The following is a 26,325-nucleotide window of genomic DNA, read 5'->3' as shown; positions in this document are numbered from 1 at the left end:
GTTCTTTTGCTTCACGGAAACATGGCTCACTCGAGAGATGCTAACGGAATCGGTGCATCCAGCTGGTTTCTTCAGGCATCGGGCCGACAGAAACAAACATCTTTCTGGTAAGAAGAGGGGTGGGGGCATATGCCTTATGGTTAACGAGACGTGGTGTGGTCACAACAACATACAGGAACTCAAGTCCTTCTGTTCACCTGATTTAGAATTCCTCACAATCAAATGTCGACCGCATTATCTACCAAGGGAATTCTCTTCGATTATAATCACAGCCGTATATATTCCCCCCCAAGCAGACACATCGATGGCCCTGAACAAACTTTATTTGACTCTATGCAAACTGGAAACCACATATCCTGAGGCTGCATTCATTGTAGCTGGGGATGGCTAATCTGAAAACAAGACTCCCTAAATTGTATCAGCATATCGATTGCGCAATCAGGGCTGGTAAAACCTTAGATCATTGCTATTCTAACTCCCGCGACGCATATAAGGCCCTCCCCCACCCTCCTTTCGGAAAAGCTGACCACGACTCCATTTTGTTGCTCGTTGCCTACAGACAGAAGCTAAAACAAGATGCTCCCGCGCTCAGGTCTGTTCAACGCTGGTCCGACCAATCTGATTCCACGCTCCAAGACTGCTTCCATCACGTGGACTGGGATATGTTCCGCAATGCGTCCAACAACAACATTGACGAATACGCTGATTCGGTGAGCGATTTCATTAGAAAGTGCATTGAAGATGTCGTTCCCATAGCAACGATTAAAACATTCCCAAACCAGAAACCGTGGATTTATGGCAGCATTCGCGTGAAACTGAAAGCTCGAACCACTGCTTTTAACCAGGGAAAGGTGACCGGAAACATGACCGAATACAAACAGTGTAGCTATTCCCTCTGCAAGGCAATCAAAAAAGCTAAGCGCCCTGTGCAACTGGGTACTGCACTTCCTGACGGGCCGCCCCAAGGTGGTGAGGGTAGGTAACAACATCTCCACCCCGCTGATCCTCAACACTGGGGCCCCACAAGGGTGCGTTCTGAGCCCTCTCCTGTACTCCCTGTTCAACCACGACTGCGTGGCCATGCACGCCTCCAACTCAATCATCAAGTTTGCAGATGACACTACAGTGGTTGGTAATCAAGCCTACAACGACAAGATGGCCTACAGGGAGGAGGTGAGGGCCCTCGGAGTGTGGTGTCAGGAAAATAACCTCACACTCAACGTCAACAAAACTAAGGAGATGATTGTGGACTTCAGGAAACAGCAGAGGGAGCACCCCCCTATCCACATCGATGGGACAGTAGTGGAGAGGGTAGTAAGTTTTAAGTTCCTCGGCGTACACATCACAGACAAACTGAATTGGTCCACCCACACAGACAGCATCGTGAAGAAGGCGCAGCGGCGCCTCTTCAACCTCAGGAGGCTGAAGAAATTCGGCTTGTCACCAAAAGCACTCACAAACTTCTACAGATGCACAATCGAGAGCATCCTGTCGGGCTGTGTCCACCGCCTGGTACGGCAACTGCTCCGCCCACAACCGTAAGGCTCTCCAGAGGGTAGTGAGGTCTGCACAATGCATCACCGGGGGCAAACTACCTGCCCTCCAGGACACCTACACCACCCGATGTCACAGGAAAGCCATAAAGATCATCAAGGACAACAACCACCCGAGCCACTGCCTGTTCACCCCGCTATCATCCAGAAGGCGAGGTCAGTACAGGTGCATCAAAGCAGGGAACGAGAGACTGAAAAACAGATTCTATCTCAAGGACATCAGACTGTTAAACAGCCACCACTAACATTGAGTGGCTGCTGCCAACACACTGACTCAACTCCAGCCACTTTAATAATGGGAATTGATGGGAAATGATGTAAAATATATCACTAGCCACTTTAAACATTGCTACCTAATATGTTTATATACCCTACATTATTCATCTCATATGTATACGTATATACACTGTACTCTATATCATCTACTGCATCCTTATGTAATACATGTATCACTAGCCACTTTAACTATGCCACTTTGTTTACATACTCATCTCATATGTATATACTGCACTCAATACATCTACTTTATCTTGCCTATGCCGCTCTGTACCATCACTCATTCATATATCTTTATGTACATATTCTTTATCCCCTTACACTTGTGTCTATAAGGTAGTAGTTTTGGAATTGTTAGCTAGATTACTTGTTGGTTATTACTGCATTGTCGGAACTAGAAGCACAAGCATTTCGCTACACTCGATTTAACATCTGCTAACCATGTGTATGTGACAAATACAATTTGATTTGATTTTCAATGCGTGAGATACAGTATAAGAGGAGTGCCATGAGAGCGTGAGATTTGGGTCAAGTGCGTGTGTCTCATGGACAATGCGTAAGAGTTGGCAGCTCTGATGTGTGTGTTTTCGTCACAGTAGTGTACAGGCAGTGTTGAATATATGTTATTGAACCCAACACCCACCATGTGTGACAGAGGTTAATTCATTACACACGATTCTATTGCAAAAGAAACCGCTTACTCCAAATGCTGGTGAGTTCCATTTTGCCTTAAACGGAAGTTCTTTAAAAAAAAAAACAACAAGCGGCTGGAAGGAGTTAGAAGGAACCCAGTGGACTTCACTCCATTTTAGAGCATGGAAGAATGTATCATTTATAGATGTGCAGCTTGTGCCAAACATTTCGAAGGCTTTTCAGATTGGAATGGCAACGCTTAGAAAGCATAAAATTAAAATGAACTACAACTTCTGTTTAAGAACCGAGGTAATCAGGTAATGAATACACCCCAGATGTGCATGGCCATCTCAAGATTCAGCATGCAAAACCAAGAGTGAAGAGGTTAAATCTGGACTGGGAGTGATCTGCATGTTCAATCTGACTTATGCATTGGCCATGCAGCATTAAGAGCAAATTTATGCTTAATCTGTAAATGTGGTCGGAGGTGCCATATGGATGGTATGGTGCAACTTTGCAGAGGCCAAATTGAGCTCCATACCGCATCACCGTGAGCCTCTCATATTTTGTAACAATGTGGAGGGCTTGGTAAAGCTCTGTATTGACGTGATTGGTTGATGGTAGGTGAGGGCGGGAGGTCCTGTATAAACACAAACTCACTTCCTTGAAAACAGCTCTGCACTGCTTGGTAAAGTGCAAGAAGTATGAATGCCCTGACTTCTGCAGTAAATGCTGCAAGACCATGCAGCCTTAATTTGAAATGGCCTCTGCAGAAGTCAAAGCATTCATACTTCTTGTACTTCGCAGAGCAGGGCAGAACTGTTGTGAAGGAAGTTGACATGTTTATACAGGACCTCCCGCCTTCACCGACAGTCAACCAATCATGTCAATGCAGCGCTATACAGAGCCCTCCGCATTGTTACAACATCATCACGGCCCATGTACACTAGTACAAGATCATTTCAATGGAAGGAAAGCGGTGAGAAGCGGAAAGGGCGGGGAACTTTGGGCGGTGCGAAGGTGGCGTGGGAGGCGGTGAAAAATATAAACTTTTCCCAACTTTTTGCAAATTACCAGCGGCGACCGCTGGGCGATAACCAATCATATCGAGTGGTTCCCATGACGAATTTGATGCTATGCGACCCAAGGCTGGAGACTTTCTTCAGCAAGATGACTGACAAAAATACTAGGATTTTAGCAAATGTAAGTGATTATAACAACAACGAATCATGCAAAAAATGTACAGTTGACAGGAATATGTTAGTTAATGATAAAAAAAATATGCATAATAGTTTGTCTATCATAAAGTTAATTACCAAAAACTGCGATTTAGGAAGCTAGCTGACTAGCTTTATGGGTGTTGTGACATGAGTATGAACTTATAATTCTGGTTGTTTAATGTTTTAGAGACTCCTGAAACAACCAGCAAAACAGGCTGTTGTCTTGTAAAACAGTGGATGTAAAGAATCTTTACTACAAATTGAATGTACAATTCTGTAAGCTTGCCTTTCTGATATGCCATGCAATGCAGATAATTGAAATAACATAGCTAGCTAACTGTCTTCTTGCTTATTGTGCAGTGGAGGATAAAAATACTTGTATGCCTATGGATGTGTAGCTAGCTATCTAGCCAATCTGTGTATGGACCCAAACGTTTGGTATACATATTAGTTCAGAACCTAGTTATGAACCTCAGCTATCATAGGCAGTTGTATCAACTTCAAATCAGTCTGAATGACGTCTATGGATTGAGTAGAATATAACATTCTTACAAGATGGCGCCGACAGAGATGGTCGCCTCGCTTCAGGTCCTCAGGAAACTATGCAGTAGTTTTCTGTTTTTTTATGTATTATTTCTTACATTGTAGTCCAGAAAATATCAAGTGTTAATACATACAGCCGGGCATAACTATTGGATAATAAAGCGATGTCAACTTACCAACATTACAACCAGGAATATATCTTTCCCGAAGCTTTCCCGAAGCGGTTAGTTGTCTCTGATTGAGAATCATACTTTCCCACTTGTGTTTCGTGGGTGATTATTTTCTGTTATGTGTATGTCACCTTTCAGAACTGTTTAGTTTCTCCTTTGTTATTTTGTTTAGTGTTCTCGGTTTAATAAATATATGATGAACATTTACCACGCTGCGCTTTGGTCCTCACCTCATTCCAACGACGAGCGTCACACCCACTGTGATTATTAAAACCTTTCCTCACCAGAAACCGTGGATGGATGACAGCATCCGCGCAAAACTGAAAGTGCGAACCACCGCCTTTAATCATGGCAAGGTGACTGGAAACATGACTGAATACAAACAGTGCAGCTATTGCAAGAAATCAAACAAGCAAAGCGTCAGTATAGAGTAGAGGTCGACCGATAATGATTTTTTTACGCAGATACCGATAATTGGAGGACCAAAAAAGCAGATACCGATTAATCGGATGATTTTTATTTATTTATTTGTAATAATGACAATTACAACAATGCTGAATGAACACTTATTTTAACTTAATATAATACATCAATAAAATCTATTTAGCCTCAAGTAAATAATGAAACATGTTCAATTTGGTTTAAATAATGCAAAAACAAAGTGTTGGAGAAGAAAGTAAAAGTGCAATATGTGCTATGTAAGAAAGCTAACGTTTCAGTTCCTTGCTCAGAACATGAGAACATATGAAAGCTGGTGGTTCCTTTTAAACATGAGTCTTCAATATTCCCAGGTAAGAAGTTTTAGGTTGTAGTTATTATAGGAATTATAGGACTATTTCCCTCTATACCATTTGTATTTCATTAACCTTTGACTATTGGATGTTCTTATAGGCACTTTAGTATTGCCAGTGTAACAGTATAGCTTCCGTCCCTCTCCTAGCTCCTCCCTGGGCTCGAACCAGCAACACAACGACAACAGCCACCATCGAAGCAGCGTTATCCATGCAGAGCAAGGGAAACAACTACTAGAAGGCTCAGAGCAAGTGGCGTTTGAAACGCTATTAGCACGCGCTAACTAGCTAGCCATTTCACTTTGGTTACACCAGCCTCATCTCAGCGCAATGCTTGAAGCACCACGAAAGTGCTGTTTGAATCAATGTTTACGCGCCTGCTTCTGCCTACCACTGCTCAGTCAGATACTTAGATACTTGTATGCTCAGTCAGATTATATGCAACGCAGGATACACTAGATAATATCTAGTAATATCATCAACCATGTGTAGTTAACTAGTGATTATGATTGATTGTTTTTTATAAGATAAGTTTAATGCTAGCTAGCAACTTACCTCGGCTTACTGCATTCGCGTAACAGGCAGTCTCCTTGTGGAGTGCAACGAGAGAGAGGCAGGTCGTTATTGCGTTAGTTAACTGTAAGGTTGCAAAATTAGATCCCCTGAGCTGACAAGGTGAAAATCTGTCGTTCTGCCCCTGAACAAGGCAGTTAACCCACCGTTCCTAGGCCGTCATTGAAATTAAGAATGTGTTCTTAACTGACTTGCCTAGTTAAATAAAGGTATAAAAAAAAAAAACATAATAACTTTTTTACATTTTATTTAAAATCGGCAAATCGGTGCCCAAAAATAACGATTTCCGAATGTTATGAAAACTTGAAATCAGCCCTAATTAATCGGCCATTCCGATTAATCGGTCGACCTCTAGTATAGAGACAAAGTAGAGTCGCAATTCAACGGCTCAAACACGAGATGTATGTGGCAGGGTTTTCAGTCAATCACAGATGACAAAAAGAAAACCAGCCCCGTCACGGACATCGACGTCTTGCTCCCAGATAAATTAAACAAATTCTTTGCTCCATTTGAGGACAATACAGTGCTATTGACATGGCCCACTGTTGGCTCTCCCTCTCCGTGACCAGCGTGAGTAAAATATTTAAACATGTTAACCCTTGCAAGGCTGCTGGCCCAGACAGCATCACTAGCCGCGTCCTCAGAGCATACACAGACCAGCTGGCTGGTGTGTTTACGGACATATTCAATCAATCCCCATCCCAGTTTGCTGTCCCCACATGCTTCAAGATGGCCACCATTGTTCCTGTTCCCAAGAAAGATAAGGTAACTGAACTAAATGACTATCACCCCATTGCACTCACATCTGTCATCATGAAGTGCTTTGAGAGACTAGTCAAGGATCATATCACCTTCACCCTACCTGATACCCTAGACCCACTCCAATTTGCTTACTGCCCAATAAGGTCCACTGACAATGCAATCGCCATCTCTCTGCACACTGCCCTATCCCATCTGGACAAGAGGAATACCTTTGTAAGAATGCTGTTCATTGACTACAGCTGAGGGGGCTGAAGAAATTTGGCTTGTCACCTAAAACACTCAAACTTCTACAGATGCACAATCGAGAGCATCCTGTGAGGCTATATCACTGCCTGGTATGGCAACTGCACCTCTCTCAACCGCAAAATTTGATCAGATATAACTTTCTGCCACGGATGCAAGTCGTATATAGATGTAGTCATTACCATGCATGAGATCCCCACATTGTAGCCTGTACATTTAATACTGTATATTCACTGATCATGTACTCAAACTTGGCAAATAATGGTGCAATTCAGGTATGAATGTCTGAGAATTTTCCATTCATTTCCAATTCCAGGTGTATCAAATTCCAATCTTTGAATGATGCTGTGCCTGCATGTATTACAATTATACACTTCAACAGTGTTTACTAATCTTGGTCCTGGGACATCAATGGTTACACATTGTAACTATGCAATAGACTAGAAACATGATTTAACTAGTTAAAGGCTGATTTATAATTCATATATACAAGAAGTAGAAGAAAAAAAACTGTACACTACACTTCCTATGCATCATGTAAATACTCAAACCGGTTCATCTCAATATCTAATGCCCTTCATCTGCATTGATCTGATAAACACAGGACAGGTGTAGTATTTAATCAAATGAGAGACTTAATTTCAACAAGTAGAGAATGTGAAATGCTTAATTTTCCAAGTGTTATAAATACAAGTTCAATCTGTACTTCAATGCACATCTGTTGTGCATTATGAAAATAGAGGAAGAAACGTGGCGAGAGAGGTGTAAAAGACAAAGGGAAAGAGGTAAGGACATTGGAGCAGGGAAGGCAGCATATGATTAATGAATCACAGTGCTACCCTAATATTCTTTCATTTCATCAAAATGACATAAGTGTCTCTAGTGGTGTCTCCTAACCAGCCTTGGACTCCCAGTCGGCCCGAAGGTTATCTTAAGAGCGGGTGAGGTGGCGATGACGGGACTGGGGGGTTGGAATCCTCTTTCACAGAAAAACATATCTGCAAACGAGAGATGGAGAGAGAGCATACTTAAGACTTGTTTGTTTTTTATTCTAACACAAGTCATAATCATCAGGTGAAATGCAAAACTGACCTTGGATCATTAACTCTGAGTCTACTACATCTCAATCTGTATTTCAATGTAAAGCATCCCTTTAATAATACTTCCTGTTGACCTGACCAAGTGACCTCTCACCTCTGATCATGCTGTGCCCTCTATGTAGCCAGTTCAGATGCGGGAGGGGTTCACCGACACAGCTGATATAACCTAGAGGATTTAGAGAGAAGGAGAGAGAGGGATTGAGAAATTGAGAAAATAAGGTAGTTAAAGAGACAGTGTTCAACAGGAATCTGTGTGTGGCCTCACCTGGTGTCCACACTAAGTGGCTGCAGAGTACTTTATGCTGAAAAACATGAACGGACACACGAGGACAAACAATTTAGCATAGTCATAGAAATAATGAAGTGTCTTACTATTCTCCATGGTTGGCCCTCTTGCCTATTCTTTGAAGGAGCCACAGTTATATACACCAGAGCCTGCATACTGCACAACACATCATTTAGATTGATACATGAGTGTAGGTGTGGGTTATGGTGTCTAATTGTTCAATGTGGGTGACTTATAATAGCCAGTTTTGTTTTTGTACCGACGTCACACCCTTACCTAAACAGTACCCTCAGCTGAGAAGTAGAAATCAAAGGGAGAGAAACTAGGAATTGAATAACAGCAGTTGACATAGCTAAGTAAATTGAAGAATACTCCTATTGCAATGTGGATGGCTCTTAAAAGAGCCTTTGGTTGTGCATAGTGTAATCTATCCTTGAAACATCCTGCAGAGCACCAGACTTCTCCTCTTGCATGCGGCAGGAGCTGCAGATCCCCTCCTGGTCCTCGTGTCCATCCTCATGAAGTTATGCAGGACACAGGTAGCCTTCACACACCTGAATTCCTCCAGGAGGCAGTCCCAGATGGCCCTGGTCACTCAACCTTGCAGTGCCCTACACAGTAACTGTAGGCAATCGGTTTGAAATAATCTAGTTACAAGGTATCTGTGGTAATATGGAAGACAGTCATTATTAGACTTTTACATCACCAGGTAATTGTGGATTACTAAAGTATGTTATCCCTTATAACAATTCATGATAACATTGGATTGATAGGTCCATTTGCACACACAGGATCATATCAAGGATAGTTCCACAAATTAATACAGAAATACTACTTGATGAGTTGATCATTTGAATCAGCTATGCAGTGCTAAGGCAAAAACAAAAATGTGCACCTCTAAATCCCTAGGACCAGGATTGAGAACCACTGCTCTTCATTGGTACAGGCTTTCATTGCTCTTTATCAGAGGACAGAACCTCACAAGAAACAGACTTCATTGTACTAAAATTACACAGCACTGAATATTATGTTACTATTATCTCTGTCCTCACTTCTAAGGGACTGGAACTACACACAAGTACCTGCCTGCCATATCCCGAATAGCCTACTCACTTTGACAGTTGGGGCTGCTATCCTTTCACCCTCCTCCATGGCTGTTAGCTAGCTACCTACAAATGCATTTGGCGTTTGTTTTATAAAGTGATAAATACATCAAGATAGCTAGCTAATATGAAGTTAGGTACCTGGGTGATATTTAATTTAACGTTACTTATACAGTATGTAAAGTTGGCTAGAAAGCTAGCTGGCCAACTAGATAGCTCATTTAGCAGGTCATTTGCGTTAGCCTGCACTGTAGCTAGTTAGCTAATAATACATCGGTTGTTTTTTTTACATTTTCAAAATGTATTTGCTTTACTTGAATAGGTTCTCCCAGCCATGTAAACAATTGGAAACAGGGCAGCAAAGTTTGTCACCAGAGCGTATTACTATTGAACTATTTACACATTTAATAACCAGTGCTTTTTACAAACTTGCTATGCTGATTTCTTGACGCACCCTCGAACTTGCTGCCATGTGCACGCCCACAAGCGAGTCCCAATGGGCTGCCTAAGCGGAACGCGGCAATATACCGCTTGCAAGTGTACATGCCCGGCATATGGCCATGCGGTACAGCGCTTGATTTGCCCTCTGCATGAATCCAGGCTCCGCAATTGCGTCACACCCTTCATACGAAGCTTCCGTCCACATTTGCGGATCAAGCATAAGTATTCTTATATGTTGTTACTTTTTCTTTAGCACTTCCGTCGGATAAAGTTCCTGGTTTGAAAATAGGTGAGAATTAGTGAGTTTCCAAGACAATAGCTTACATAAATAATTGATTTGATAGGGGCGATCAACTACAAAAGGAACTATTTGGAATGGATGGCTACAAATGAAAACATCACATCGCGCGAATCTTTGTCTGTCTTGCTATGCAAGGTAAGGCCAAACCTCTTTGGTTTTTATCAGTAGTAACTTTGACATAGCCGAAACTATAGTATATTAAAACGAGAATAACATGGGTTAATTTCTTTGTTTTTCCGAACATACCCCTGTGTTCCGAGCGAGTAAGATTTTATACTGGGCTACTGGGACAAAGACGTGTGTGTTGTGAGCAACAACAGTGGACTCTGTGGGCTGCTTTCAAAATAAAAGTTCCCCATTGAAACTGCGAAAACGGATACAAGTGGAAGATGCCACAATTGGACTAGATAATGCTAAACAAATTTGGAACGTTATATAAATTCAACAAAATATGACACAAAGTAAAACATCTGAAATCGCACTGTGGATGTATTGGACTTCATAATTGCATTTGGGGGCATGTACAATATACAGCCTTACTTAGGGCGATGGCCTCCGGCCAATTGAAAGGGAGTCGTGTTCAGATCCCCGGATCAGGAGTGGTGCAGACGGACGCCGCGAGACGTCCAGTGCAGTAGCGCGACCGATCCCGGAGAAGCTGGCGGAAGCCCCAGGGAGAGTTCTCATTTCTTTGTGAATGGGTTGGACCCGAGAGAGGGGCCCAAGCCCTGGCAAGCGTTGCTTTCCGGCGGTGTCTTACTTATTCTGTAATTGTCAATGGCATGCTCCTTAAGAGTACATCTTGATGTACTCTTAAGGAGCATGCCAATGACAATTACAGAATGGTTACCTGGAGGAAAATGGGGGAGGGTCATGCTTTTTCAATCAAGGTGAGGTTTAGTATTTTTTGTTTTAATCTAGTCCAGGGGAGGGTCTTGTAATTTATGAAATGTAAATATTTCTTAGTGTTTTAGAATGAGTTACTTATTAGGCTATATATCGCTGTGTGCCAGATGCAACCTCTCATCTCTGATTCTCCACTGTGCACGCAATATTAATTGTTAGTGTGGTCTCTATTTAGTGTGGTCTCAATCAAATTATCCATAGCCTATAGCCTATAGGCTACGAAGTGTATGCTCGGAGTAGCACAGTGCAAAGTTATATTTCTAAAATAGCTACTGGGGTGGTGTAAATAAAACTAGGCTGCATTACACACTGCAATGGATATTTCAACCCTGAGCCCTGCTCTGCTCATGCTGGGCAAAAGGTTTTTGTGTGCTGCTTAACCAATGCTGTGCTGAGTAGGTCTAGGATGGCAGGTCAGGAGAAGAGTCAAATGTTTCTTCCCTACATTTTTTTTTATTAGGCTTAGTCCAAAAAATAAATAATATTGCGCGCGCGGACATGCCTATAGCCCATGTTCTGAACAGTTTGAGAAGGAGACCACAAAGATAAGGAGGACCAGAGAAAAAAACATTGCTAGCTTGCTACTACTATAATAGATTTTATTAATAACAATGTGTTTCTGGCCCATTATGTATTTGAGTTATTGACCTTACAATCATCCAGATTCGATTAGCTTACATTGTGGTGTTGAAACTTGAAGCAGATGCCGTGGCACAATCAGTCCGATATGGACAGCTCATGGTGCTGAAATTCTTCATTTTACTAACATCAAGAGGGCTTTGTGTTTGAGCCTATTTCTTCCTATTTAAGAAATAAGAGGTAGGCCTACTTGTTTGGCAGATGAAATGAGGCTATAGGGTGCTATATACATATTTGTTGGTCAATTCTTCCACCCACCATGCATACATTTTAAGGAAATAGAAAAAAGCACAGTCCTATCCATTGTTAGCTTAAGATTTTGAAGAATATAAAATGGACCCGCTTTGGTCCACGATGCTTTATGCTAGAAACAAGCTGTAAAATACCCAGGAATGACGTGGTTCCGATGGATATGGGGATATCATTGTTTAGATTCTTTGACATTCAGAGGCTGACTTTGCTTGGTAAGTAATCTAATTCTGACCCCTTGACTTTTTTTTATTCTCAAACTGATTAAATTGTGTTTTTCTCTCATTAATCTACACACAATACCCCATAATGACAAAGCAAAAACAGGTTTAGAATTCTTTGCTAATTTATTAAAAATAAAAAACTTATATCAAATTTACATTCACCACCGTTCAAAAGTTTGGGGTCACTTAGAAATGTCCTTGTTTTTTAAAGAAAATCATTTTTTTTGTCTATTTAAAATAACATAAAATTGATCAGAAATACAGTGTAGACTTGTTCATGTTGTAAATGACTATTGTAGCTGGAAACGGCAGATTTTTTATGGAATATCTACATAGGCGTACAGAGGCCCATTATCAGCAACCATCACTCCTGTGTTCCAATGGCACGTTGTGTTAGCTAATCCAAGTTCATAATTTTAAAAGGCTGTGATAATTAGAAAACCCTTTTTCAATTATGTTAGCACAGCTGAAAACTGGTTGTTCTGATTAAAGAAGCAATATAACTGGCAGCTTCATTAAATAGTACCCACAAAACACCAGTCTCAACGTGAACAGTGAAGAGGCGAATCTGGGATGCTGGCCTTCTAGGCAGAGCTCCTCTGTCCAGTGTCTGTGTTCTTTTGCTCATCTTAAGCTTTTCTTTTTATTGGCCAGACTGAAATATGGCTTTTTCTTTGGAACTCTGCCTAGAAGGCTAGTATCCCGGAATACCACAACAGGAAAAGTATAAAAAATATTGACATCATGGCTAGTCATGGTTTATGTACATGTTTTGGAAGTCAGTAAATGTCATTTTTGAAGTGAACCTTTCCCTGACCAGTTTCAACTGAAATTGTCCACCATGAACTATGCTAGCTAGCTAGCTAGCTGAATTGTACTAAATAACCATGCTGTTACAATATAGAAATGGTTGGGTATATAAATAATTAGTAAAACCACAATGTAATTGTTTTATTTATTTAACTAGGCAAGTCAGTTAAGAACAAATTCTTATTTACAATGACAGCATACACAGCAGATGACATGGGGTGGTCATCAGCTGGTCGGGTGCAACGTGGGGAGCTGAGCTCGGGCAAAGGCCGAAGCCACCCTCCCAGCCCAGAACCCCACACCGAGGAAAGGGAGACGTCTACCCCGTCTTCATTGGTCTATTTTTCTTGACGGCCTTCCAATCTGCCTTTGTTAGGTGGCCCTCCGTCCGGCAACCATTTTTTTTACGGTTAAATATTTGTTCCCTTTCTTGTAATGACTTTTTTTGCCCGCCTAACTATCATCCTGGGCTTATATATCGGCTGATGTGAGATTCACACCCTCTCCCCCGGATTTTCAACTCTCGGGCCAGCGAGAGTTCACCGGACACCGGCGGAAAGCAACGCTTTCCAGGGCTTGGGCCCCTCTCTCGGGGCCAACCCATTCACAAAGAAATGAGAACTCTCCCTGGGGCTTCCGCCAGCTTCTCCGGGATCGGTCGCGCTACTGCACTGGACGTCTCGCGGCGTCCGTCTGCACCACTCCTGATCCGGGGATCTGAACACGACTCCCTTTCAATTGGCCGGAGGCCATCACCCCTCCCTTCTGAACGGCGTTCGCCCATCTCTTAGGACTGACTGACCCATGTTCAACTGCTGTTCACATGGAACCCTTCTCCACATCGGCCTTCAATGTTCTCGTTTGAATATTTGCTACCAATATGATGAAGCAGCTTCAATTTGATTGGCTGTTGCATGCTATTTTAATTACGTTTGAGTTGCTTCATGTAACAGCGAAGTTGTCACTAGAGATGTCAAAGACATGTCACTAACAACTGCAACCAAAATAGTTTTGAATGTTGCTTTGTGTAACTTCAGCCTTAGATATCCCTCTGTGCCCGGCCTGGTTTTATAGATTAGACATAACAGTACATGTAAATCACACACAAATTAGAATATGTTTTGTTTGGTATGGTTATGTACGACAGAAGGTGTCTTAAGGCAAAAAAAAATTAAGTAGGTGGTTAGTCGTCGTGGTGGATGGGTTGGCATATAACTCAAACCTCTAGCAACCCAAACGTTGTGTTCAAATCTCATCACTGAGAACTTTGGCATTTTAAGTCATTAGCAACTTTGCAACTACTTACTACTTTTTACCTACTTTGCAACTATTTAGCATGTTAGGTTAAAGGGTTAAGATTAGCTAACTTCTAAAATTAGCATTTTTATCTCACGGATGGTGAGTTCTTGCATCCATAGCTTTGTCTTTGGATTTGACAGTGGTTATATTTCTCCAGCCCCATCCCTTAGTGTACATTTTCACAGATTTAATTTTCATGTTTTTAATTGGCCTATATGGAAATTATTGGAACAATTATTCTCTATTTATCCAAATTCTATCACAATTTGAGTGCAATCAGTTTTCCCAATTATACATGTTATATTGGGATTTGTGTTGGAAGGCTATTGTTAACTCCACAGATTAACCTCTCTACTGTATCAGTGTTCTATCTGTGCCCTAATCGACTGTCTTTCTCCTCAGTCTTTGACTGAACACCAGGAGGGCCTACATTTTGGGGAAAATGCGCAGTACAGGCACAAGTGGGGTGCCCCCGAACCCCCCTGTAGCCAGAAACCACAACAACAGCCCTGGAAACTCAGGTTCCCAGTATGCCTTGTGTGCCCTGGGGGTGGGGCTGGTGGCCCTGGGCATCGTCATGATTGTGTGGAGTGTGGTGCCCTCCAACACGGCCGGGAACAACAGCGGTGGCACTGGAGGAGGGAACCCCAAACCAGACAACAGGGGCAGGGCTTCGTCGGTGGCCTTTGTGCTGGTCGGGGCTGGGGTGGCCATGCTCATGCTGTCCCTGTGCCTGGGGATGAGGAACAAGCAGCGGGAGCAAGCTCTTCAAGAGGCCCAGACTCTGGGGGCAGACAACGTAGCTGCCAGTGAGGAGGACGGAGAGACGTGAGTACTGTAGCTACTGAATAATAACTGAAATAATTACTGACCTCAGCAGGTTTGTTTGCTCAGGGTTCATTGCAGGGATGGGCAATCCCTTTACTACTTTTACTAACCTTTGCCTGCTCCTAGATGTTTAACATCACATGATGTACACCAGATGATGTCATCAGTGTTTCCGGATATTGTCATCGGAAAACACTTACAGTTGAAGTCGGAAGTTTACATATACTGTATGTATTGTAGACCTCCCAAGTCTGGTTCATCCTTGGGAGCAATTTCTAAATGCCTGAAGGTACCATGTTCATATGTACAAACAATAGTACGCAAGTATAAACACCTTGGGACCACACAGCTGTCATACCGCTCAGGAAGGAGCTGCATTCTGTCTCCTAGAGATTAACTTACTTTTGTGCGAAAAGTGCAAATCAATCCCAGAACAACAGCAAAGGACCGTGTGAAGATGCTGGAGGAAACAAGTATAAAGATAACTATATCCACAGTAAAATGAGTCCTATATCGACATAACCTGAAAGGCCGCTCAGTAAGGAAGAAGCCACTGCTCCAAAACCGCCATAAAATAGCCATACTACGGTTTGCAACTGTACATGGGGACAAAGATCATACTTTTTGGAGAAATGTCCTCTGGTCTGATGAAACAAAAATGGAACTGTTTGTCCATAATGACCATCGTTATGTTTGGAGGAATAAGGGGGATGCTTGCAAGCCGAAGAACACCATCCCAACCTTGAAGCACGGGGTTGGCAGCATCATGTTGTGGGGGTGCTTTGATGCAGGAGGGTCTATTGCACTTCACAAAATAGATGGCATCATAAGGGAGAAAAATTATGTGGATATATTGAAGCAACATCTCAAGACATCCGTCAGGAAGTTAAAGCTTGGTTGCAAATGGGTCTTCTAAATGGACAATGACCCCAAGCATACTTCCAAAGTTGTGGCAAAATGGCTTAATGACAACAAAGTCAAGCTATTGGAGTGGCCATCACAAAACCCTGACCTCGATCCTATAGAAACTTTGTGGGCAGAACTGAAAAAGCGTGTGCGAGCAAGGAGGCCTACAATCCTGACTCCGTTACACCAGCTCTGTCAGGAGGAATGGGCCAAAATTCACCCAACTTATTGGGAGAATATATTTGGCTAAGGTGTATGTAAACTTCCGACTTCAACTGTATCTTCTATATTTGTTTATTACAAATCATAGAAACCCACCGTCTCACATATGTTGATTTTGGGGTGGTGCTGGAGATGAACATGTGGTTGAAAAGTGGTGAAATTTCGCTTCAACCTGTGTGTGTGTGTGTGCGGGGGGGGGGGGGGGGGGGGGGGGGCATTTGCACCAGCCAAAGCTCTAACATGTGTACAGCTGATTCAAGTAGTTAGTTGATTTGTTCAATCATATGAATTACTTTGCTTTGGCTGAAGCGGATGTCTGCACCAACACTGGGCATTTGCTAAAAAGATTGCTTACCTATGTTTATGTACTTTGAGTCTTACTACAGTGCTTTCTTTAGTAACTTTTCATTTAAAGCCCCCTGACGTAAACTCCACATAACGCACATTGATTTGGACAACCGTTGCAAAACCATCAGGACTGTAATTAATAGTACACACAGCATAGCCTACAGTACACAATAGCAACAATGTAAAAGAAAAACAGAATCCATTATGAAAGCGCAGTTATTCATGTCAGTGTATGAATGTCGACAGGGCCGAGGAGCGAACCCAGAGGTACACCGTGCCCAGCTACGAGGAGGCAGTGGGCAGCGGCCAGTGGCCCATACGCCAGAGCCACCTGCGCCACAGCTCCTCCCAGCTTCCTTCCTACGACGACCTGGTGGACGGTGTGCAGATAGAGGTCGAAGGATCAGCGGTCACTCAGATGACAGCCACTTCCGCTAACCCTGCCTCCTCTGCTGCTGCGCCTAACCACCGCACTAGGCGAACAGGCCTCAATCTCCTTCCCCTTAAAATTCAGAGGATTAAATCAGAGAAGATCCATATGAAGAATACGGATAACTCTCAGCCGCCGGGAGGGATGAGTATTGAGCCTCTTACTCCACCACCAATGTATGAGGACAAAGTGCCCCAGCTCTGAGACTTGGTGCCCTCTAGGTATCAAAGCAGGGTACTGCATCCTCTGTGGCCCGCTATGGGTGGACATCTGCTACAATAGATGTAATCAGATGGCCCCTTGTCATGCATCTGTGGCTAAATCATCTCGATGGCACTTGTCATGCTTACCTGGCTTTTTTTAGACCTGACACTCAAGGGGAGTGAGCAGAGAGCACAGTTCCAAACGTGGGGACTTTGGGTCAACACTGTTGCTGGACAGAGAGCACACTTCTGTTTTTAGACAGACATTGAATCTTACAAGGTCATTGAAGCTCGGGTTCAAAGGATCAATATGATTGGGAAAAATACTCCCTCAATGTCTTATAGATGCCTTTTGATTACTTTACAATGAGCCCTGTTCCAAATCTCATTTGTATGCAGCTGACCATATTTTTTTATACTCCTACTGATTTAATTTCAAGTTCCATCTTCATCCTCAGTCAAGTCAGCCATCATGGTGTGCTAAATGTATTATTATTCATGTTCAAGTTTTTGTATTCTGTACAGCTACTTAGACAGCTGCTCCTTGGAATTTTGAGTGGTGTTATTTGGCGACTGAATTAATGGCTTTGCACAGACAGACAGTGTTTGCTGTGTTGCTTATCAATACAGGATAATTGAGAAAGAGACTGAGGCTCATTGATAGTTGGAAGCCTTTGCCCTGTAGCCACGGCTAAATGGGTTTGGGCTCTGAAGGCAGTAGTGTAGTCCAGCTTTTTTAATTAGCTGTTTTATGCTCAATGGAGGACACAAGGGACTCTTTCCCTGAGCAGCTGGGATAATGGCACCCATTGCTCACTCACGCATCACTCTTGAACTATACAGCAATACCAGCTCCTTGACTGCCAGCACTGTTTTCATTAGGATTATTCAGAGGATTAAGTTGTTGCGGTGTCCAAGGTTTGACCCCATTTTGTTTAGTGGAGCAAGAAGACGTCAGTGCCTTTTATCTCTCTAGTCTATTTGTTTCATGCTTACCAGACTATGGAAGTTAGCAAATCAATGCAGTAATCGGATTTCCAGAATGTTATTTTATCATATGGATGCTATTTTCTGATTTGATGTCATGTTGATGACCCTGTTCAGCAACTACTCACTACATTTACTGTAGGTGGGAACTCAAACAATACTTCTTGGCATAAGTAAGCAGTTGCTAAACTAGCATATGCATACCTATGCACAACAGAACAAGTTTTTTTTTTAAAGAGGAAACTTTTAATGCTGAATTACTAGTTTCTAAATGTAAAATAGCATGCACCTCAGGTATATTTAGTTTTATATATTTTTTTATAGGCTCTTCTTTCAATATTGTTGATACTCTGTAGTTGTCACGCCTATGTAATGTTTTCTGTACCTCTGTGTATGTGAGACCATTTTTTACTGTAAGGAATCAGTGGCTTATGACTTCCATTTTCTGTACTCTAAGGGACACTACCCTCTAAAAGGAACGTTTGTCAGATGTTTTCAAACCTCAAAAGTGGTCTTATGTTGAAAGAAGTCTACGTCCCACACTATGGGTTTCATAGATCCAAGGATATGTCACAGCCTCAAGTGAATGTAAAAGATGAGCACCCAAAATGCTTATGTTTTTGAATGGAAATGGTGCTAAACTTTCCCATTCATAAACGGATCAGCACCAAGACGAGCACCATGGAGCTTAATTAATAAACAGATTTATGAATGAACAATTATGGGTTGTGATCTGGACTTTTCCATTCATTTGGGGACGATATCTGTATCTACACAATCAATGGTGTTGGACATGGATCCATCTTCACATTAGGCTTATTTTGAGGTATAAAAACACCCGACAACTTTGTGGAACATAAACATGGTCAGGCTGTTCATTAGTTCAATGGACTTTTCTCTCAACCAGGTGTGTGTGACTTTTATTACGATAATTTCAAAGACCATTATTTGTACTGGAAACTACATGATTGGCTTATATAACTAATACCCTTTTGTATGTATCTGAAAGTATGTTTTTGTAAGAGAGGAATTCTGTCTAGTGTTTTTGTTGACTTCAAGATGATGCATTCTTGTTGTGGACACTAAAGGAGCGGAGTCTGAAAATTGTGAGAAATAAAAGGAAATGTTTGTATTCTGACCACGCAAATAGTGGTCAGAATACAAATAGGTCCTGTGACTCATTTTCAGTAAGCCCACTAACATGTGTTTCTAGGAAGGCTTAAATCATTCCAATGCCACACTTCCTGTCATTTTATATTGTGGAGATAGTGTAGGTGATATCTAGCCTGGTCCCAGATCTGTTTGTGCTGTCTTGCTAACTCCTATGGTAATTAGGAGGTGGGCAGACAGGAAAAACAGATCTGGGACCAGGCTAGGAGATATCTGTACTTTTCCGCTATACTATTCACCTCACCTTGGTTACTGTAAAGCTGAATGAAGAGGAAACATAGCACGAGTGTACGCTTTTTCTCTAAAGTATTAAATCGTTGTTGTAGTCAAGGTAATTTTCTGTGAGAAAATACTTCTACCTTCAATGCAGTTCCTTTTAAAAAGTTCCATAAAACCCTGTGTTAGACATGACTGTATTTAAACGCTGTTATGTGAACGACGTTGCTGTCTGAAAGGCTTTTTAACTCTGATAAGGATTTCTGTTTTGGCTTGAACATGTACATTAAATGTTCAACTTCCAGGAATTGTGTACAGATCCTTTGTTGTGTATGAAACATCACATTTTATTGGTCACATACACATGGTTATTGTGAGTGTAGCAAAGTGCTACTACTTCCAACAGTGCAGGAAAATCTAACAATTACACAACTACCTAATACACACAAATCTAAGTAAAGGGATGGAATAAGAATATATATATACTACCGGTCAAACGTTTTAGGACACCTACTCATTCAAGGCCTTTTCTTTTAGTTGTGGAATAGCAGTGAAGACAACACTATGAAATAACACATGGAATCATGTAGTAAACAAAAATGTGTTTAACAAATCAAAATATATTTGAGTTTCTTCAAATAGCCACCCTTTGCCTTCATGACAGCTTTGCACACTCTTGGCATTCTCTCAACCAGCTTCATGAGGTAGTCACCTGGAATGCATTTCAATTAACAGGTGTGCCTTCTTAAAAGTGAATCTGTGGAATTTCTTATTAATGCTTTTGAGCCAATCAGTTGTGTTGTGACAAGGTGGGGGCGTACAGTTGAAGTCAGAAGTTTACATACACCTGAGCCAACTACATTTAAACTCAGTTTTTCACAATTCCTGACATTTAATCCTATTAAAAATTCCCTGTGTTATGGGTCAGTTAGGATCGCCACATTATTTAAAAAATGTGAAATGTCAGAATAATAGTAGAGTGATTTATTTCAGCTTTTATTTATTTCATCACCTTCCCAGTAGATCAGAAGTTTACATTCAATTAATTAGTATTTAGTAGCATTGTCTTTAAATTGTTTTACTTTGGTCAAACTTTTTGGTAGCCTTCCACAAGCTTCCCACAATAAGTTGGGTGAATTTTTGCCCATTCCTCCTGACAGAGCTGGTGTAACTGAGTCAGGTTTGTAGGCCTCCTTGCTCGCACACGCCTTTTCAGTTCTGCCCACAAATGTTCTATAGGATTGAAGTCAGGGCTTTTTGATGGCCATTCCAAAACCTTGACTTTGTTGTCCTTAAGCCATTTTGCCAAAACTTTGGAAGTATGCTTGGAGTCATTGTCCATTTGGAAAACCCATTTGCAACCAAACTTTAACTTGATGTCTTGAGATGTTGCTTCAATATATCCACATAATTTTTCTCCCTCATGATCCCATCTATTTTGTGAAGTGCACCAGTGTCTCCTGCATCATGATGCTGCCACCCCCGTGCTTCACAGTTGGGATGGTGTTCTTTGGCTTGCAAGCCCCTCCCCCTTTTCCTCCAAACATAACAATGGTCATTTTGGCCAAACAGTTCCATTTTTGTTTCATCAGATCATAGGACATTTCTCAAAAAAAGTATGATCTTTGTCTCCTTGTGCAGTTGCAAACTTGTAGTCTGGCTTTTGGAGCAGTGGCTTCTTCCTTGTTGAGCAGTCTTTCAGGTTATGTTGATATAGGACTCGTTTTACTGTGGATATAGATACTTTTGTACCTGTTTCCTTCAGCATCTTCACAAGGTCCTTCGCTGTTGTTCTGGGATTGATTTACACTTTTCGCACCAAAGTACGTTCTTCTCTAGGAGACAAGAACGTGTCTCCTTCCTGAGCGGTATGACGGATGCGTGGTCCCATGGTGTTAATTCTTGCATACTTTTGTTTGTGGAGGTCTACAATTTGTTTTCTGAGGTCTTGGCTGATTTCTTTTGAAATGACTTTGAAGGTAGGTCTTGAAATACATCCACAGATACACCTCCAATTGACTCAAATGATGTCAATTAGCTTTTCAAAAGCTTCTAAAGCCATTTTAATTGTGATATAGTGAATCTGTCTGTAAACAATTGTTGGAAAAATGACTTGTTTCATGCACAAAGTAGATGTCCTAACCAACTTGTTGGTTACTGTCCCTACCGCGACTGCCGTGATAATAACTCCAGCATGTAATCTGTCAAGTCGGTTAGGACATCTACTTTCTGCATGAAACAAGTCATTTTTCCAACTATAGTTTGTTAACAAGACATTTGTGGAGTGGTTTAAGAACGAGTTTTAATGACTCCAACCTAATTGTATATAAACTTCCAACTTCAACTGTATGTATTGCTGATTTCCTTTTGTGTTTTTGTTTCGATACAAATTTCACGAGATTGGGATACTGGAGTGTGGGATTCTGCGAGGGGTTAGGCGCTAACTTCATGATCGAGTAACTCTTCTGAGAGGTCACCAGTAGAATAAGGGAGTATGGACTAATTTTGAAATTGGTTTTAGCAGTAACAGTATGTTGTTATGCTTTTTGACATTTGTCGTAGAGATAATGTTATTAAGAAAATATTAATGTAATAATTCATAAAACAGCTTAGAATAAGACATTGAGATACTGATCTTTCATTACCAGGCCACTCGTGACAGGAAAACGGGGACAAAGGGGGGGTGTAAATGAGAATAGTTATTACTGGCAATAAAAGGTTGTTAATAAATGTATATTCTAACAGGGATGATGTGTGCTAAGTTGAGAAGCTTGAATTTGAGTCCTAGACACAAAGTAAGCACTAAGGACTGTTATTCTCAATTTGGGTTGGATAATTTATCAAATGTTTTAGTTATGATTTGGAGACAGCGAGAGAGAGTTGCTACAGAGCAGCGAGGGGTGGTGGCGCTGCTAAAATGTATTTGGCCGAGAGAGTCTCCAGAAACCTTATCTCCAAGTGTCATCCCGAAGGGAGGTGGTTTGTTAGGGGAATCACTGGATGATAGCTTGGGACAACCATGAACGTTTTTTGTTCTCTTTTGTTTTACCGTGTACTCAGAATTTTAATGTTAAGTTATTAAACTTTTTTTTCTCTTTCATTCTCAAGTCAACATGTTTTTAGGTTTCGTGGAACATAAGTGTGATCATTGTTCCAGAGGAGGGAATGGTGTATATTGACCAATTGATTTGAGAATGTGTATGTTTATAACTGTAGAAATGCATTAGGAATAGTGACTAGTGTGTTATAGGTGAGAGGTAATGACAGCAAACTGTACACAATATGGGGTTTTAATTTAACATTACCAGATCATGGTGAGAGTAGAAGAGATAGTGTTGGCATTTGAGACACTATGGTAAGCTTTCAGGAAACCTGTGACTCAGAGTTTTGTTAGGTTGGATATTCTTCCCAACGCATTAATCTAACAGCCGGCGAACAATTTATCATGGCAGTCGCGGTAGGGACAGTAACTGAAGGAGCAGTACTAGTAGCGAAGGATGCAATATTTACAAACATGGAACTGGTCTACTGAGCAAATGAGGGGTATTGTGAGACTATGGTCATGGGCCATGTTGGTTAGTAGCAGGGCTTACTTTAGTAGCATTGTTGGGATATCAGTTTATGAGGGACTCGTGCCACATAGATTGGTAACTGGTAACTGGGAGACCGATGGGAGTACAGTTGATGCTGTTATTCAAATGTCACAAATTAGTGATCTTGCCATAAGAGGAGAGTCTATGTTGTCAGGAAATGACCCCGTTTGTATATCCTCAGGTGAAAGCAGAGATAACCAAGGGCACGGGCTGAATTCTGGAGATTGAGTGTGCATCAAGAGACACCAGGCGGGGGTGTTGGGACAGCATTGGTTTGGGCCACACACACACTACTCCTTACAGCACCTGCAGCAGTAAAGATCGTCATGTCTCTCCTTGGGGGGTGCATAGTTCTCACATGAAGTGAGGTCCAGCTGCATAATGGGTGAGCTTGAAGACACCATGACAGAGGAAGTGGAGCGAGAGAGAGACCAGATTCCAGAATCGCTTACCACATTGTTAATACTGTTATGTTTTGTGTGTCTTTTTGTTGATTTCTAAGTCTTATGCTATCACTTAGGAACCAAAAGGTGAAAGTCTCCGGGTTTGTAAACTGTCATAGCAGAATCAGAATTAGTTAGGTAACATTGTTAAATAAGATGTTTTATCAATTTTCATAAGTATTCTTATGTGTGAAAAGTCAGAAAACAAATTGTAGACCGCCACAAGTCTGGTTCATCCTTGGGAGCAATTTACAAACGTTCATCTGTACAAACAATAGTATGCAAGTATAAACACCATGGGACCACACAGCCGTCATACCACTCAGGAAGGACACGGGTTCTGTCTCCTAGAGATGACCGTACTTTGGTGTGAAAAGGACGTTGTGAAGATGCTGGAGGAAACAGGTCCAAAAGTATCTATATCCAAAGTAAAACGAGTCCTATATCAACATAACCTGAAAGGCCGCTCAGCAAGGAAGAAGCCACTGCTCCAAAACTGCCATAAAAAATCTAGACTACGGTTCGCAACTGCATATGGGGACAAAGATAATACTTTTTAGAGAAATGTCCTTTGGTCTGATGAAACAAAAATAGAACTGTTTGGCCATAATGACCATCGTTATGTTTGGAGGAAAAGGGGGGAGGCTTGCAAGCCGAAGAAAACCATCCCAACCTGTGAAGCACGGGGGTGGCAGCATCATGTTGTGTGGGTGCTTTGCTGCAGGAGGGACTGGTGCACTTCACAAAATAGATGGCATCATGAGGGAGAAGAATTGTGGATATATTGAAGCAACATCTCAAGACATCAGACAGGATGTTAAAGTTTGGTTGCAAATGGGTTTTCCAAATGGACAATGACCCAAAGCATTCTTCCAAAGTTTTGGCAAAATGGCTTAACGACAACAAAGCCAAGGTATTGGAGTGGCCATCACAAAGCCCTGACTTCAATCCTATAGAACATTTGTGGGCAGAACTGAAAAGGTGTGTGCGGGCAAGGAGGCCTACAAACGTGACTCAGTTACATCAGCTCTGTAAGGAGGAATGGGCCAAAATTCACCCAATTTATTGTGGGAAGCTTGTGGAAGGCTAGCGAAAGGTTTGACCCAAGTTAAACAAATAAAAGGCATTATACTCAATTATTATTTGGTAGCATGTGAACTTCTGGCCCACTGGGAATGTGCTAAAATAAATCATTCTCTCTACTATTATTCTGACATTTCACATTCTTAAAATAAAGTGGGGATCCCTAACTAACCTAGATGGTATTTTTACTAGGATTAAATGTCAGGAATTGTGAAAAACTGAGTTTAAATGTATTTGGCTAAGTTGTATGTAAACTTCTGACTGTATTTCTGATTTTCATTTTCAATAAATGTAACGGTTTTCTTCTGGTGAAAGAGATGCGGACCAAAATGCAGCGTGGTTAGTTTTGTACATCTTTAATAAAGATGAAAGTACAACAATCTACAAAACGTGAAAAAAACGAAACAGTCCTATCTGGTGCCACAAACACAAAGACAGGAACAATCACCCACAAGAGACCTAAAGAATGGCTGCCTAAATATGGTTCCCAATCAGAGACAACGATAAACACCTGCCTCTGATTGAGAACCACTCTAGGCAACCATAGACTTACCTAGAGTACTACTCTAACCACAATCCCATAACTACAAACAACCCCAGACAAAACAAACCGCATAAATCCCCATGTCACACCCTGGCCTCTGGCCTCTGACTCTGACTTTCGTGAGTATTTTGGTCAAAAATACTCACGAAAACACAGAATACTAAGGCCAGGGCGTGACAATAAATGTGCAAACATTTCAAAAAAACTGTTTTCACTTTTTCATTATGGGGTACTGTTTGTAGATGGGTGAGAGAAAATGTTTAATATATTTTTAATTCAGGCTATAACACAAGAAAATGTGGAATATGAGTATAAATCATTTCTGAAGGCTCAGTATATAATCCAGCCATATTTTATGTATGCATATGTAACAGGGTTAATTTTGGTGACTCCCCTTGCCACTTTATTGTTAAGCCAATGGGTTTTTGGTTTTAGTTTTGTCTTGCTCAACATGACATCTTATTGGCTGGTTTGCGGTAGCTTGCTTACGAGGGAGGATGTTTCAGTTAGAATCGTCCCGGTGAACAAGCACCAAACCAGCGGTAAGTTTTTGGTTGCAAATCACTGTACATCAAAAGTGATTGTTATACTCCCAAGTGATGATTTAAATGTACAATTTATATCAATTTGTTTGCAAATGTTATTAGAACACCACACTTAAGATTTAGCGTTTTTTTGGTGCATATTTGTTATGCATTTTGTTGTCGAGAATTCCAGCTAATTCTAGCTAGCAACTTACTGGGTCTGGTGGGGGGGGGGTCGTGTATTTTGTACAGTGCGTGAGTGCAGAGTTGGATGGTGAGCTGTGCATTGCATGACGTGCGATTTTGTGCTGTTTCTATCAGAATAATGCTCCATGACTGGTACTACAAGTTGGAGTTCGTGTCTATGATTGATTGTACACAACGCAAGAAGAGTTACACATATTACCCAGATAAGGTTTGCCATTGTTTGTGTATACATTCCATATTATTACTATGCATATTCTGCTTATGTTTATGCATATTTACTATTATATGTCATTTCAGTGTTAGTGACTATGTTTACATTCCTAATTTTACCATTAGTTATTCTATTGTAGAAACCATACTTTACAACTACATATTCAGCACATTAATAGATTTAGTATTCTACATACAGGTAGATATTTCTCCCCCCACTATCTTGTCATAGGCTACAGGGTGTCAATTATTTTAGAGAAAAAAGCTTTCCTTCTATTATATCAAGATG

At 41.4% G+C, this 26,325-nt stretch overlaps 1 protein-coding gene and 1 long non-coding RNA gene across 6 annotated transcripts; one reads left to right on the top strand and one right to left on the bottom strand.

The window, feature by feature from the left end:
- Positions 1-7,368: 7,368 nt before the first annotated feature.
- LOC109869253 (uncharacterized) lies at positions 7,369-10,286 on the bottom strand. Of its 4 annotated transcripts, none has more exons than XR_004205143.1 (4): positions 9,568-9,836; positions 8,130-8,772; positions 7,959-8,030; positions 7,369-7,762 (listed from the first exon to the last, which is right to left on the bottom strand). It is a non-coding gene; the product is annotated as an uncharacterized LOC109869253 (long non-coding RNA). The 4 variants fall into 4 exon arrangements; XR_004205142.1 differs by having other exon boundaries at positions 8,130-9,319; positions 9,568-9,808; XR_004205141.1 differs by having other exon boundaries at positions 9,046-9,738.
- Positions 9,870-19,740, top strand: LOC109869252 (transmembrane protein 51). Of its 2 annotated transcripts, none has more exons than XM_020459259.2 (3): positions 9,870-10,130; positions 14,525-14,950; positions 16,673-19,740. In XM_020459259.2, exons 2-3 carry the CDS (start codon positions 14,565-14,567, stop codon positions 17,058-17,060), a joined length of 774 nt encoding a protein of 257 aa, XP_020314848.1. In that variant the 5' UTR covers positions 9,870-10,130; positions 14,525-14,564; the 3' UTR covers positions 17,061-19,740. The 2 variants fall into 2 exon arrangements, with proteins under 2 accessions (XP_020314848.1, XP_020314850.1); XM_020459261.2 differs by lacking the exon at positions 9,870-10,130 and adding an exon at positions 10,426-10,885.
- Positions 19,741-26,325: the final 6,585 nt, after the last annotated feature.

This window comes from Oncorhynchus kisutch, linkage group LG24 (genome assembly GCF_002021735.2).
Source record: "Oncorhynchus kisutch isolate 150728-3 linkage group LG24, Okis_V2, whole genome shotgun sequence".
Classification (NCBI taxonomy): domain Eukaryota; kingdom Metazoa; phylum Chordata; class Actinopteri; order Salmoniformes; family Salmonidae; genus Oncorhynchus; species Oncorhynchus kisutch.
The sequence above is the reverse complement of the archived record's forward strand: the minus strand, read 5'-3'. Positions and strand labels throughout refer to the sequence as shown.

What these genes read in the sequence shown, in the direction of transcription:
- LOC109869252 (XM_020459259.2), top strand. Translation starts at nt 14,565, where the DNA reads ATGCGCAGTACAGGCACAAGTGGGGTGCCCCCGAACCCCCCTGTAGCC. An exon ending in AGTGAGGAGGACGGAGAGAC is followed by an intron (nt 14,951 to 16,672) that starts GTGAGTACTGTA and finishes GAATGTCGACAG; the next exon opens with GGCCGAGGAGCGAACCCAGA.